At 41.8% G+C, this 16,704-nt stretch overlaps 1 protein-coding gene across 7 annotated transcripts in view; it reads right to left on the bottom strand.

Moving 5' to 3' along the window:
- mical2a (microtubule associated monooxygenase, calponin and LIM domain containing 2a) overlaps positions 1-9,576 on the bottom strand; it is a 28,885-nt gene extending 19,309 nt beyond the window's left edge. For 2 of the 7 annotated variants that reach the window (XM_062385198.1, XM_062385180.1), the window contains exons 1-2: positions 9,390-9,557; positions 1,666-2,035 (exon numbers count right to left, since the gene is read on the bottom strand). In XM_062385198.1, coding sequence (XP_062241182.1) covers positions 1,666-1,926 — 261 coding nt within the window. In that variant the 5' untranslated portion in view covers positions 1,927-2,035; positions 9,390-9,557. Of the gene's footprint in view, positions 1-1,665; positions 2,036-9,389 lie in introns of all 7 variants that reach the window. The other 5 variants (XM_062385214.1, XM_062385206.1, XM_062385189.1 and 2 more) reach the window with 4 other exon arrangements.
- Positions 9,577-16,704: the final 7,128 nt, after the last annotated feature.

A 16,704-nucleotide genomic window follows, 5' to 3' on the forward strand; every position in this document is an offset into this window, starting at 1 on the left:
CACCCATGTGATGTCCATGTGTTGCAAGTATTGTTCAACCAAGAGACAAATACTAGTTTTTTTTTACATATTTTAAATAACATTACTGCACTTCTTTTATTGAAATGAAATGTGCGTTAAAATCTCAGAATTAAGAGCTCCATGCCTCACAGCGCTCCGATGACATGCAGCTGAGAATGATTCACAACATCATATCAAGGATTTAATTATAAATCCATTTGAAAATTTCAAGCTCAGTAAAAGTTTATGAGAAAAAAGAACACCCTGTGGTTCCGTGTCAGTGTCGCTGCAGCCAGATGTTTAAAACCATAAAGAGTGGATGACATCACATCCTTTAAAGACGGCTGCTACATCGGGAATATAAAGCCGAGTGACATCACCTCTGTCACTGTTAAAGAGCCGAATCGCCATAAAAAAATGAGTCGTCACCCATTGGTTCTCCCAAGGATCGTAGAAATTAGTCATCAGGTAGAAACAGATTGTCTGTGCTGCGAGAGAAACAGTCTTCATACTGAGCTCATACTGTGCATGTGTGAGCAAGTAAAAGAAACAGACAGTGCCATACATCCACTTTAAGTTAATGTTTCAATAATAAACGCAATCCTCTGTTTATGACTTTGGTGCACTGTGCCAGTTTTTATTTCACAAGGCAAACCATGCAGACTGACAGAATTATGATATTTGACCTTGAATACTTTCAAGAAGTTTTGGAGTCACACTTCATTTAGACCATTCACCTTATTTCTCATTTCTTATTTGGGAGTTGGCTTAAATCAGACGGAACCTATAAACGTGAGCTCCAGACTGAAGCATTTAAAAACACATTTTAATAACATCTGGGCCCGTCTCCCAGCTGCTAGGACGAGCCTATAAAGAGCCGAGCACACCCCCAGTATAACTGAGGCCAAATAATCAAAGTTGCTGAGTGATGCTGTCTGTTTCTCTGTGCAGTGTAAAGATGGGGGCGGCCGGCTGACACATTGTGTTTATTTCATTTCATCAATTTTCTGTCCCGTCTGTTCGGAGCTGTTGCAGTGACAGATTGAGTGTTAATGTCGTTGACAGGCGGGACGAGGTTAAAGTGATGACCCTGATATAGTCGGAAAACAAAAGGGCTCTGTTTTGTTCAGAAGGAACAAAGTTCAGATGACTTAAAAATGAAATAGGAACCACATGAGGGAAAGTTGGATCAGACACTTCCTAAATGATGACATCAGCTTTTTCGGATGTATGAACAAAGCCTTATGATCTTTTTTTTTTATACACATATATATTAACAGGCTTTACCGGCTTTTAAGACTGTAAAAGTGTTTGAAGTGAACAAACAACTTGGTTCAACATGATAAAAAACGTTTCTCATGTTTATTATTTAGATTTTTACTGTGGTTACAACAAATACTTAGTAAAAGTGTTGCATGTCTAAGATAAAGTATGATGTCAACTCATGAAGTCCGAGATCTTTGAATGAAAGAACAAGCAGATGATTTTAAAACAGCTGCACTACCACACAAAAGTCTTTGAAAAAGTTGTGTAAACTGAGTCGAATTACCTATTTATCATAATTTATTTTAAAAAGTGAATCATTTCCATGAGCTCTGGCCTGCGTCTGACATGATAACTCTTTGTGGTATAAAGTAGAGCTGCACAAAATAAGATTAAACTCACCTTGGTGCCCACACAGGCTTGGCCTTTCTGGTACTCTTTGTGGGACATCCTCTTGTCCAGCTTACTCCACAGTGCGTTAGCCTTCCAGGTGGTGACCTTTGCCCTCAGGCTGCTGTAGAAGGTGCTGTTGTCTGCAGGGTCGAGGTCTAGCCGTCTGCAGAGGACGTTGAAGGCTTGAATTGTTCCTTTACAGGTCGAGGCCTGAACAAAGTTCTCAAACTGCTTCCCCACATTGTCCGTCTCCTCCTTCGTCTCTCCCATCTTGCCCGCTGCAATGGGTGCTTCGGTGTGCTGAGGGCTCCTGCTTGCTTCCACGCTCGCTGCCAGATGTGGCTACACCCTCAGCTTGGCCCGCGCCGTCATGCCCAGTCTGAGGAGGCAAGACACGAGAAATGTGATGTCATCTCATAGCAAAGAATTTTCCACATTCTATAATAGGAAAGATCAAATTGGTTCTGCCTCATTACATCACTCCACCAAAATGGTGCATCGCTTAGAATGTTGAAGTAATTTAAATAAAGCTGACGACGCAGCTGTATTTGATCTGCTCTTTGACTCCACTTTACATTACTGAATCCTCCAGAGGGTTAACAGCGCCACTCCTCACTAAGATTCACTGTATGAAGATTAGACGCACACACTGGTGAGATAAGATTTCAAGTACAAACAAGGCTGTGAGAATAAAATGTGCGTTTCTGTCGCTGTAAGCACATTTACTGCTTGTGGTTCACAGAAGAGTTGATTGTGGTTCTTAACAGAACTTTAGAACCGCTTCAGGATTCAGTGACGGCTTTACAAGAGTTTGTAACAAGACTTTCAGTTTTTTACTAAGCTGTCCAATTCTTTGTTTGGAATTCAGTTGTATATTTTTGCACAGTCATGAACTCTAAGCAATATATTTTTTATTAGGAAGCCGAAGTGTAAACCATAATGACTCCAGGGACTCATATGGACCGGAATATAAACAAAACTTTTCTTTGATTTAAAAGCACTTTAGGATGAGTCAATGTCACAAACACAATTTTCTATCACACACCATTCATACACTGCCGGCACTTTGTGGGTTCAGGACATTTCGGCATGCAGACTGGAGGAGCCGAGGATCGAACCAATAACTTCATGGTTAGTGGACAACCCACTCTTCCTCCTGAGCCACAGCTGCCCACACATGTACTAAAGTACACTTCATTTGCTGCAGTCTGTCTATGGCAAACATGCATGCATACATATAAATATAACTAATAATCTCTCTCTCTCTATATATATATATATACAGTTTTAACATATATAGTTTCTACTTTTGAGTCTTCACTAACCAACAATCCCACTTGTTGCAGTTCTATAAAGAGTCAGTAACATTTCTTTATACCGTCTTCATCATGGGTAAAAGTGGTTTCCCTTTTACTACAAACCCAAAAAACACTGTTTTTTTTCTCTTTCGCACCTTCCACACCTAGAGCGTTACACTCAACACGAATGAGTGGACAGGAAAAGTTTTTGTCTATAGTGGAATATTCACTCCAGCTGAGAACCAGACCATATTTTCAGGTCGCCCAGACAAACACAGATTGATTGGATGTGATTGGGTTTGCATGTAAAATAGTCCAGCATTGCACATTCAGTACTCAAAGACATGCGTGCGTGTGAAAGACACTGAAATTAAAAACCAACAGAAAACCACGTAGTTCTGTCTTTCAAACATCCAACATCTTGAAAATCAAGAGCCAGAACTCGACATCAAAGCAAAACGTGGATATTTTCTGCATTAAGTGTGGGTGTGCTCATTTGGGTGGAGACCGTGGCTTCCGTGAGTTTTGGGAGAAGTCAGCCTTTGATATTTTAATGTCCCATGGAGCGGGATAGGCCGTGTGAGAGCAGAGGTCAGGCAGGACTCAAACAGTCCCCCCCCCCCACACTAATCCACTATTACTGTCACACCCCCGCAACAGGGCCTCAGGTGGCAACGTGACTCTGCTATGAAACTGTTTATACAGAGCTTTGGCCCATGAATGGACAATCAGTCGCTGGGTCACAACATGTTTGTTTGTGATTTGAATGTGTTGAGATTTTGAATGTTGTTCTCACAGCAGCGGGCTAAAATTAGCATTTAAATTTACACAAAATCCTGTTTGGCTGCGTGTGTGCATCCTGTTTTGATGCGGTTGTTTTTCATTTCAGAGACAGATTCAGACAGGGAATAAAACACCAGGCAGTCCATGTCAATAGCATACACTCAGGTGACCCTCAGTCTGCCTCATACACCTGGTGAGCTCCAAAAAGCTCCTGTGGGAAGATACTAGGGACCTCTAAGGCCTTTCACAGCAAACATTCAGGCCCAGACTCGGTTGAGCTGACATTCCTTTGCCACGTGGCTCGAGCGGCTCTGAACTGCTCCATCAGCAGGAGCCCGACACTGAGTTGGCCCTCTGGCTCCATCAGCCACCTAGTCACAGGACCACCTCCACGATATTGGGAGGAATGTGGTCTCTGCTAAACACACGTAAACGTCCACTTGTTAACTTCAGAGAAGTGGCTCTATTCTCAACAAGGATCACTGAGAATCATTTTATGTCCATATCATTATATTCTAAGCTATGGCCACTGTTAAACCCTCTAAACTCTAATGGCAGTGGTGGAAAGTCCAAGTTAAGCCATGTTGACATGCACAGTTTTTCACATTTCCGTCCAAATGGCAAAAAAGACACAATCATTGGAACCATCTGTTGTGTGACTCTGCGAGGACGAAGGAAAAGGTACCACGTAGTGTCTCCCTCGCCAAGTCAACGCTCAACACTCCGTCTCACACTGAGTCCCATGACTTCACCATCTCAGCCTGACAGAGTGGAAAGTCACTTGTGGGCAGACAGATTGAACCCACAGCGCGGCTGTAAAAATACAACTAATGACAGACAAAGCGGAGACGCACACACACATCACATATCACAACCAAACCATAGGATACTTGTGAGGATCAGAGTTTAACAGCGTGAAAGTCCCCTGTCCGTTCAGAAAAGGATCTAATGGAGTGAAAAACAGCTGCAGCTGAGGGAGGAGACCAAAGCAGTGATTTGTTTCTTTATAAACACAATCATTTATAAAGACATTTATGGTTTATGGGTTTTATTCAACAATATAAGCACTTCTGTCTACAGACACATTATGTTTAATTTGACCATTATTCATGCAGTCACTTTAATGTACGGAGACACATATGCCTAAAGAGAAAAGTTCATGTACACACAAGCAAGAGATGAAGCAAGATATCAGCTTCCAGTAGGAGAGGGGGAATGTTTGGCATGTGAAAAATGTACCTGTAACACCTGGACGGAAGGAAAGAACAAGAACGGAGAGCCAACACACACACACGCACACACACTGACGCACGCAAACACGCATGCACACATCCTTCCACATCCCTGTAGAATAAATTTGTTTCTCTTTTCTTTTCTACACTGAAGTATCTGATTATGAATATTCTACAACATGGATAAATGAAAATGTAAACTACGTATGAGACGGACAGTGTCTATGCTTAATGCCACCTTGCCAACACAGGCAAGATTTATTAGTACAGTCCGTTCAATGTTGGTTTATCTAAAACAACAATAAATAATTATAGAATATTGTGATTAGGGATGCACCAAACAATTATCTTTAGTCACCAATTAATCTGCTGATTATTTTTAGTCTATAAAACGATGAAGACCGGATGTCTTAAAATTAAACAGTCCAAAACCCACATACATTATGCCTACGTTTTAAATTGACATGTACAGTTTACAGTCCCATTTCAATCATTCAGCTCAACGTGGACACAGACAAAACTGTAAAGACACTGGACTGAAGTCAAACGTGTGACGTAACGCTCTTCATTTGTTTCTGCAGAGCACATAGCTGCAGGCTATCAGAACACAATGGGAAGCTGACAACACAAGGAAAACATTGGGAGTGCTGGGAAATGCACATACTGCAGCGTAGCCAGCCAGCGACAGTAATTACAAACTGGACCCAAGAAAACCAGGAAGGAACCCTCTGTGGGCCTGATACGGAGTCAGCATGTCTCAGAAAACAGTGCATTCATGTGTACTTCAGCCGACGGGCTCTGCCCTCCTCCAGGCCCCAGAACGGTATTATCTCAACTCTCTGACATCTGGCTGTGTGTTCGGGCAGCGGTGCCAAGATAAAAGAAGATCTGCCAGGAGCCAGGCAGAAAAAAAAAGCTGATGTCCGTCAACTTCAGAGGGGAAAACTGTATATTTACACAAACAGGAGCTGCCGCCTACAGGAGCATCTGGCCCATGATGTGTGTTCACCACACCACATGACTCCTTTTGAAAAGGTATTTAGACACTCGGACAGAACACCGAACAATGTCTGAAAAGCTACTGACACAAACATTATTCAGAGCCTGTTCCTTTGTGTGACAATAAATTAAGTAACCGAATTTGTTATCTTTGTCATAAGTAAACCAACACAACAAACACAAAGCTATCAGATAATCTCAAAATAGTAAACATTTAACATATTAATTCAATTTATAAGTAAAAATCTACACGTAAACTAGGCACTCAGAGAGCACAGACCTCCGCCAAGGTCTAGCAGTCCATTTCAATTCAATCAGGCCACACCGAACTGTACACACTCATAGATATATTTCCACTGAGTAGACCTGATTTTTTTCCAAAACATGGTTTGTGAGCCAATCGAGACCTTGTTGCGTTTAAATGTGTTTTGTGAGGTCTCAGCAACCTTCACCTTCAGCCGTCAAAATGTAATCCCCTCATCCATGGGTCCAGCTGAACGTTTGAACCCTATCTGAAGAAATTCCCTGAACGTGCTGCTGAGATATCGCGTTCACAAGAAAGGGACGGACGGACAACCTGATAACATAAAGCATCCAGCAACTGTAACAAAACCAAACTAAGGGTCAAAGATCACAGGGTATTTTCGGCATTTATCCACATCACAGGGGGGGTGGGGGGGGGCACGGTGAAGGTTAATAGGACTGTGCGGCAGGAGTAACAGAATCTGTAACAATCGGTAAAGCCAGACTCAGAATAGACAAGGGTCATATTGCAGAAAAACAACAGCACATGACCCGGGAAGATTTCAACACAGCTACAACATGTAAACAAACCATGTCAACAAAGCTGCTTCGGTCAAACACAGAAAAAAAGTTCAAAGTTCAACTCAATAACAGAAAGACGTTCTGGGTTCACCTGCTTTTAACTTCCTAACACTTCCTACAAAAATAAAAATAAAAAAGGACTGGATTTCCTGCGATACCAGGAGGGTTTTAGCATCTAAACCGAATCAGGGAGATGCACTGAGAACGAGAGATGACTTATTTTACATTTCAAAAGTGCGTGAGTCCCATCAGACGCCTCCCATCCCAACTCTTCCTGCCGAGTGCGACTATCAGTGTGGCGTCCGCCTCGGCCAGAGGGAACCTGTTAGTGATATCCTGGGGTTCATTCCCTAAAGCCTCCCAGTGCCTCTTTCAGTGGCCCTATCTTTAGCTGCCGTGTGTTTACATGTGATGTGGTCCAATACTCTGATGTCGCAGGAGCTTTAAAGAAAGCAGAAATGTTTTTGCAGTTCCTAAAAATATGACATCCTATTTTAAGCCGAGCCAAGATGGCAGAGAATGATTCTCACTAATAACACTGGAAGCTAAATTGCGTTTTTTTTTTTTTTTATACAGCAGTAAACTTATTGTTTGAACGACGTGCCCCACCTATCTCTGAAAGTTCCTATCTCTTTTGTGTAGCAGCTGCCTGGCTACAAGCTTCCGTTTTTTTATGCTGTGGAACAAGGAAGGAAACATACTGTAAAGAGGAAGGAGAAAGTTCACAACAGCCCCCCCCCCCCGACTTGGAAATTATGAGCACAAGTTACAATTCAACAGTGTATCGAGTGTTGTGAAAAACATATACTGCACCGAGCCCTCACATATCTTTATCGGCCTGATTTCTTAGCTGTACAGTGGATTAATTAATTGATTTATTAATTTGATCTATGAATCTTGTCCTCAGCTATATTTCTGTCACATACAAGTTCCGTATTGTTTCACATTGTTTTTGTATCCATGGAACAGTGATGTCCCACATACCTGTTGGATTTGATCATATCTGATGCACAGACAGCCGGATGTTTGTGATCTCTCAGCTCGACAGAAGCTTCACTCGTTGAAAGGAGGCAACCATGAATCAGAGTTAAACCTGTAATTATTGAGCATGTTCAGAACATAAGCCCTGCAGCTCTCTGGCAAAAAACACCAGTGTCTGTCTGAGGAATTGTCTGAGGGAAAATGACGACTCGTTTTATTAAGCAATGCACTGTTTGCCGTGTACTTCCATACACTTTATATCACGGCACACAAATGACTCAAAAAAAGGCTTATTGGGCAGGAAACGCCAGCCAAGGGAGAAAAGGGTTGGTGCACGTTCAATGTTTACATACAGGGATTTTGTTAAGCTCTTCTGTTTAGATGTTAGCACGTCCTGCCCGGTTGGATAGAGAACGTATTGCTGCATGTTCCACAGTCGTAAAATACACAGGAAATGATTACTCACACAGAAATGGGAAAGAGAACTGTTACTGTTTGTATGACTCTTTTTCGACCCTCCTTCAAAATGTTGCCGCATGTCCATGCATCATCTCCCAAGACTCATACCAGACTGAGTGCTCATGTTGAAACAAGGAAGAGGGAGAAACCGATAAGCTCCACGGTAAAGCCTCACATATCAGATCGTAAAGTATTTTCTGTACGACTCCTGTTTTTGACCAAATGTTTTGGAGCCTGACGTTTTCCTGCTTTGAGAGGAATCCAGTGTTGACCCAAGGTTCTGTTGTGTGTTTGATCGGTAGCAGCTTCTCACTAACCTGACCTCACACCAGAAAACATTAACAGGCGGTTTCTGTCAGTCACAGAGCTTCACACATTACAGCCTTTCAGCACCACACCTTTCTTTATCATGCAGTTTGTGTCTCTACAACCCAAAACACAGGTCAAGGTGTTTGCTGTCCAGATGCTGCCAAGCAGGTGGAGTCAGTCTGGGGGGGTAAAGATACCCAGCAGACTAAAAGACCCCGCAGACTAATGGTGAGATTTGAAGCATAAAGAAACTAGGTGAGGGGTGACTTGAACATGGGTTTACCTGTTTCTGCTCTTCTACACCTTTGAATGAAAAGCTGTCAATCAAGTTGTATTTGCTTTAAGGCTTGTGTTGACAAGCAGCCACACAGGTTTATGATGTATGCACTGCAAGAAGTGATTTATGGTGCAAACATCAGCTTCTCAAAAATGCAGGTTGCGCAAGTGGAGATAACTCTTTGTGTGATCAGAGAGGAAAGATGGGCCAAGAGGTCTGACCCCACTCTGACTCCAATCCCGGCTTTCTTTCACAGAGAGCTAATGAGCACGTGTTGATAAAAACTAGAAATAAAGTCAAATCAAAGCAGCTGTTCTTCACTGGCAACTTCCAAACGGCCACAGTGAAACTCCGTGTTGAATTCTCTCAGTAACCTCTGCTGCTTCGTCAGTGCGTGTTTTCCTTCACTGAGCTTTAACTTTCAATAAAGTCAAATCTGACCCGAGGTCTGTTCGTTTTACAAACAGGTCCACACCTCTGTCAGGTGCCTCAGCCTCACACCAGCCGCTGGATCAGGAAACACATACAGACGCGTGAGAACGATACAGGGTGTGAAACAAACTCTCTGACCTCATGTCTCCAGCCCGAGTCCAGTGTCTCCTTCCGTTCGGTGTGTTCCGTCACTCCTGGTCCTGAGTGGCCGTGTGGATTGGGTCGGTCCTCGGTCAGTGTGACAGGCAGCAGCAGCTCCTCTGTGCAGCTGGAGGAGGAGGAGGAGGAGGGCGGTGCTCCGGAGCCGGACACATCCCCCGAGTTGCTGCCGCTGCTGTGACTCAGGCGGGTCCAGACCATAGGAGCTCACAACTCAAGAGACAAAGTTCACCTCTTCACTACAGAGCACATGTCCAGTTATATTACTTCAGAATACACCGATGTCTGAGAGCAGGTATCGTGAAGGGAGACCTGTGTTCCTCATTTTGCATCAGACCACCACAAATCAGGTGTCGAGTTAGAAAACACAGTTTTACTACCGTGTCAGCAGAACCTGCAGTCGCCACGAGCACATGGACAAAACCTCTGGACAGACAAACGTGTGCCGTCAGGATGGGTTTACTCCAAAGAGAGAATGGCGCCACCTTGTGTCCAGACTAAGTAACTAAAGACACCTATCATCTGGTTTAAAGGATTCGTTCACTTAATGTGATACATGGCCATGCATATACGTCTCTGGCCCTTTCTTCCTCCACTAAGAAGGGCCTATTGAGCGCCACTGCCACATATGTGTCCACATAACAATAAATCATAATCCATAGCAGAAATTATCAATTTCTTAATCAATCAATTTATTGAAAAAAATTAAGTTGTCAATGGATTTTTAAGCAAACAATTCCCTGGAACCAAAGGCCATTTACCAAATGTGAATATTTACTAGTTTGGGGTTTTCTATGACAGTAAACTCAACAACTTACTAGTTTTGACTGTTGATCAAATACTTGTCTCTGTGTTCACTGGGGTTTCAGGGAACGTTGATGTGCATTTATCACTATTTTCTGAGTGATAAGTATCATGTAAATTGTTATGGTACTTGCATTAGTATTTTGTCCATCTTTAAATCTAGCTATAATATTCACTCAGCATACACAGGAATGATAGAGAAGAAAATGCCTCTCTCAGGCATACATAGTAAAAACTGACATTTTGAAAAAAGCAATAGAAAACAGGACTCAGAAACCAACTGTTTTTGAAGTTGACAAAGTGCTTTGTTTAATACATGCTTAATACAAACTATAAAACCAAATTGCACATCCCAACCTGGTGCCGACACAAATCAGACATTCATCACTTCTCCGAATGAAAAATATGTGAATTTTAACCACAATTTATCTCAAGTCATTTGTTTTTCTACTGCAGAACAAATCCCTGACAATGCATAATGTATTATACAATGGACATGAAGGGTAACGTATTACATAAGGAACTCAGTGAAGCAGTTTATTAGGTACAACAAGCTAAAACTAATACAATCCAACACAAACAGCCCTAAAGCATATCCTACCTTCATGAAATGTACAATATTTATATATTTATATAATAATCAGGCATTTCTGTATTTCAAATAAACACATTTTCAAGGTAAAACTGGAATTGAAGATCTCTCACTTAAGATGGACCACAAAAATAAGGGAGCATCTAAATTCTATGATTTGGAGGGACTCAAAATATGTTGAGAAAGGGACTTTGATCAAGAGATCCCAGAAGATAACTGTAAGTATAATTCCTAGGAGGTTGATAATGTTTTTGTTTTATTGTGTTGTTAATTATGTTTTGTATTTTTGAATTTTTTGTTTTAGTTGTCTGGCGAGATTTTAATATTATTTGCCGGACTTCCGACTTTTATTTCCAATTGTTTAAAAAGAGGGAAAAAAAGGATGAAGAAATGTAATTCAGACATTTACAAATCTGTGTTAAGGATCAGGTAACTGATACCGCCATCTACTGAGTTGGTGCACTGTTCCTAGAGGTGCTGCAATAAAAGCTCGATCCAAGTCGAAAGCGCAAGCACATGTATTGTCTGTGAAACAAAAGCCTAATACCAGACTAATAGATATTATATAGACTAATAGAACCATTATATAATGGTTCAATGAGTTATTTTTGTCTGCCTAATAACGGTTACTATGTTACAAACAAAGTTGAGGGGTGTGGCTTATTGTCACATCAGAGTTTCCATTGATCAATTAGTCCCATTATATTCCTTTATCTCCCATTGCTTCAATTACTTTAACCCCCTTTGCTTCAATTCCTATAACGCCCTTTGCTTCAATTCCTTTAAACTCCTTTGCTTCAATTACTTTACCCCTTTGCTTCAATTACTTTAATCCCCTTTACTTCAATGGCTTTAATCCCCTTTGCTTTAATTCCTTTAACCCCTTTGCTTCAATTCCTTTAATAAGAACTGAAGTGTCAGTCTGCACCAACCAGCCAATTGGTAGAACGAAGAAGATAAGATATTTTTTACGGAAAACTCTTTCCGAACACATAAATAACAATTCTTAACAAACCACAAAGAACAGTCACAATGGAATTCAATCAGAAAGTTAAACAGATGGACATAAATGCGGAGACTGTCCGCCCGTACTTTGACAACTTTTTTACGAAGCTCACTGCAGAGCAGTGGGAGCTGTTGAAGTCATGCAAACCGGATGAAGCTACAACATTTATGTTGGCAGAACTTCTGTTGAACTTAATGATGTCTGTTTCAAATGCCATTGTAAAGAGACGTCCCCGTTCACCCGTGTCTGAGGATAAAGTCCGGTCCGTTCTGGGCGACACTCTCAACAATAGTCTTTCACCAGGCAGCACAAGAACGTCTGAGAGTTTGGATAAGCTCACAGACTTGGTTGTAGAGGAGGTGACGGAGACTGTCAACTCCACCTTGTCTGCAAGCTCCATCTGTGTGGGCTCTGACAAGCCTATACCAACCCGCCTCATTAGCCCCGCTAAAGTCCAGAAGATGATCTGTTACGCCTGCGAGTCGTTAAAGACAGACGAACTAATCAAACAATTGGTCAAGCGTCAATCAGGCAAGCAAAGTCGGGCCATTTCCTCAGAGGAACAGGACCATTCAGATGATACCATTCTGGCGTCTAGGACTTCTTCAAGCTCCTCCTCTTCACGATTTAGCTCCAAGTCAGGTAGTTCCTCAGAGGGAGGTTCAACAACAAGCAGTGTGGACAGTGTGAAGAGGCTTGTCCAGGAAACAATCAACAATAGTTTGACTGACATCAAAGAGTTCTTTAATGAGTTCAATGACAGTCTCACTCTGAATTCATCGTTTTCTCCAGAGATTGATTTGGCTTTAGATGAAATAATTGAGTCAATCAGTGAGGAAAGCACACATGGAAATGACTCTCCAGACCCAAACTTCTCCATCGGTAAAGGAATGAGGAAGATCAATAGGCTTTTCATAAAGACTTTTGCCACAGCAGGGACGCTCCAAATCCTGTCACAGGTCGCGAAAAAATTCAATGAGAATCCCAAAGTCACTAGCAGGAAGGCAATACGGTCATTGATTGCTAGTATTGACGCTGTGCTTCTGGAGAAGGAGAAGCCAGGAGGTGGAAATGAAAGTTCTGCATTCCAAACACTGAAAAAGCCTCCATCTAAAAAGGTTATTGTATTAACAAAACGGCTTTCAGATCTCATCTTTTCGCACATTGCACCTGGCAAGAAGTCAGACCTGGGTTCAGGTCCAGTGAAAAAGGTTTTGGTTTCTTCTTCACACAGGGGCATATATGCAGACATTCAGACCAGGGTGTTTTGTTTTCTGTCCTTGATAAGCTGGTGGCTGAACAACCAAGTTAACCGCCACACAACCAGAGTGTCAGACGCTCTAAAGACCATCGACTCATCGCAGTCATCCTTAGAGGTCAACAGCATTGAGGAGAAAAGATCAGAGCAGACTTCATCATCAGAGGTCAGCAGCGGAGGGACGAAAAGATCAAAGCAGTCAACACAAACAGTGGTCAGCAGCACTGAGGAGAAAAGATCGAACAGTGGGAATAAAAGATCGAAGCAGTCAACACCAACAGTGGTCAGCAGCACTGAGGAGAAAAGATCGAACAGCGGGAATAAAAGGTCGAAGCAGTCAACACCAGCAGTGATCAGCAGCACTGAGGAAAGATTGAAGCAGACATCATCAAAGAACACCAGCATTGAGGAGAAAAGATCAAAGCAGTCAACACCAGCAGTGGTCAGCAGCGGAGGGAAGAAAAAATCGAAGCAGTCAACGCCAACAGTGATCAGCAGCAGAGGGAAGAAAATATCAGAGCAGACTTCATCATCAGAGGTCAGCAGCGGAGGGAATAAAAAATCGAAGCAGTCATCACCAGTAGTGGTCAGCAGCATTGAGGAAAAAAGAATGAAGCAGACATCATCAAAGGTCACCAGCATTGAGGAGAAAAGATCGAAGCAGTCAACACCAGCAGTGGTCAGCAGCGGAGGGAAGAAAATATCAGAGCAGACTTCATCATCAGAGGTCAGCAAAGAACGTGAGAAATCAGCATCATCAGACAGGAGCTCCAGGGAGAAGACTGAAAAGATCCAGGCAGAGTTCAAAAAGAAAACGTATGTCAGTGTTCTCTTGGACAAGCTCATCACACGTATCTATAAAAAGGCAAAGGTGACCTGTGCTGATGATGACACAAGGCGTCATCTGTTGGAGAGAATATGGGCCGAGATCAAAGACATTGACTCAACGTTTATCCCGAAAAGAAGCCCTTACGAGGCCATTTTAAAGGAGTTCTGGAAGAAGTGGCCTTGTCCACAGATGCTAATGTTTTCCCTTCTTGGAAGAGATCCAGAACTTGAGATGTCAATAAGCTCCATTTTGAGAAGACACCTGTGCAAAAAGCCTGGCTTCTTCTCCTCTTTCAGAGCAGGCATCTCGTCCTTCTTCAAGAGATAATAGGTGGATGATGTTACTCTGATAGCTTCACTTTCAAATGTCAGTGTGGCAGTGGTGCTTGCCACGGGGTTCCCTCACCCCAAGCCAGAAACAGAATGATTGATTGTGACAGCTCTCACCTGCGCTGATTGATCCACTCTGGTGCTCTCCCAGCCCCCTCACCTCCACATACCCCCTTCCCCACTGATCAGGAGAGGAAGCCAGCCCGCCACCACAAGGCTCTCCGGGGGCTGGGCAGATGGGCGACGCTGCCCTGGCGCCCTGGCTACCGGACCAAGGCTTATAGGGCCGGCAGGCGTCGGCCTCTCCGCCGACAAGGGACACGCTGTGGGAGCTCCTGTCTACAATTGATATCACACGTTAAAACAATTCTTGCAAATGGAAGTAATCTCAATAAATCTCAATTTGCCAGTAAAAAGTCCTCAGGAATTAATTTATTATCATGTCCTTTTTGGGCAATATTTCCATGTCCGTTGGAACTGTATATGTTTCACGTTATAAACACGGGTGGTCTTGACTTTCAGCTGATCTGAAACAGACATTATAAGGGTGATTTAAACACACACACAGACACACAAACTCAGACACGCACTGACCAGTTTCCTGAGCTGAATTGGACCAACCATTACATTTACATTACATTACATTACATTACATTACATTACATTTCATTTAGCTGATGCTTTTATCCAAAGCAACTTACAATAAGTTCATTCAACCCCGAGGGTACAAACCCAGAACAACGAGAATCTTCAAAAATAAAGCAAAACTACATAGTGCTATAAGTAAGTTCCATTTAAGTACTAAATCGTTAGTTTCAAAAATTGTCAGTATATTATTTTGTATTCAAGGTGTGGTCGGAAGAGGTATGTTGTTAGTTTGCAGCAGAAGATGTGTAAACTTTCTGATGTCCGGATGTCGATGGGGAGCTAATTCCATCATTTAGGAGCCAGGACAGCAAACAGTCGTGATTTTGATGAGTGTTCAGCTTGCAGTGAGGGAGCAACGAGCCGATTGGCCGAAGCAGAGCGGAGTGAAAGGACTAGGATGTAAGGATACTGAATACCTGGCCAATAGAATGTGAAAGCCATAAAGGTTTATTGTTTAGAATGTACAGGCAGCATAACGTTCACCATGTGTGCAGTGTGAACCTGCTCTACAGCTTATAGTCGGCTACTGTTTGGTATATATGCCACTACTTATATTTCTGTGAAGAGCTCATATTGTTCAGGTTTTAACTTCTTGGCGTGTGTGCTGGTGCGCAAAATCAACTTGCAACACGATCAGAATCAAATTTAGTGTCACTTCTATGATATTCACTCAGCATACACAGGAATGATAAAGAAGAACATGCCTTTCTCAGTCATACATAGTAAAAACTGACATTTTGAAAAAAGCGATAGAAAACAGGACTCAGAAGCAAATTGTTTTTGAAGTTGACAAAGTGCTTTGTTTAATAGATGCTTAATACAAACTATAAAACCAAATTGCACATCCCAACCTGGTGCCGACACAAATCAGACATTCATCACTTCTCTGAATGAAAAATATGTGAATTTTATCCACAATTTATCTCAAGTCATTTGTTTTTCTACTGCAGAACAAATCCCTGACAATGCATAATGTATTATACACTGGACATGAAGGGTAACGTATTACATAAGGAACTCAGTGAAGCAGTTTATTAGGTACAACAAGCTAAAACTAATACAATCCAACACAAATAGCCCTAAAACATATCCTACCTTCATGAAATTTACAATATTTATATAATATATGGCATTTTGTATTGGACTGCATTAGTTCCACTCAGTGTACCTAAGCAATGGTTATTAAATTAGGCATTGCTGTATTTCAAATAAACACATTTTCAAAGTTAAACTGGAATTGAAGATCTCTCACTTAAGATGGACCACAAAAATAAGGGAGCATCTAAATTCTATGATTTGGAGGGACTCAAAATATGTTGAGAAAGGGACTTTGATCAAGAGATCCCAGAAGATAACTGTAAGTATAATTCCTAGGAAGTTGATAATGTTTTTGTTTTATTGTGTTGTTAATTATGTTTTGTATTTTTGAATTTTTTGTTTTAGTTGTCTAGCAAGATTTTAATATTATTTGCCGGACATCCGACTTTTATTTCACGCTTGTTTAAAAAGAGGGAAAAAAAGGATGAAGAAATGTAATTCAGACATTTACAAATCTGTGTTAAGGATCAGGTAACTGATACCGCCATCTACTGAGTTGGTGCACTGTTCCTAGAGGTGCTGCAATAAAAGCTCGATCCAAGTCGAAAGCGCAAGCACATGTATTGTCTGTGAAACAAAAGCCTAATACCAGACTCATAGATATTATATAGACTAATAGAACCATTATATAATGGTTCAATGAGTTATTTTTGTCTGCCTAATAACGGTTACTATGTTACAGTCAAAGTTGAGGGGTGTGGCTTATTGTCACATCAGAGTTTCCATTGAT

The sequence above is a fragment of the Platichthys flesus genome, chromosome 1 (assembly GCF_949316205.1).
Source record: "Platichthys flesus chromosome 1, fPlaFle2.1, whole genome shotgun sequence".
NCBI lineage: Eukaryota > Metazoa > Chordata > Actinopteri > Pleuronectiformes > Pleuronectidae > Platichthys > Platichthys flesus.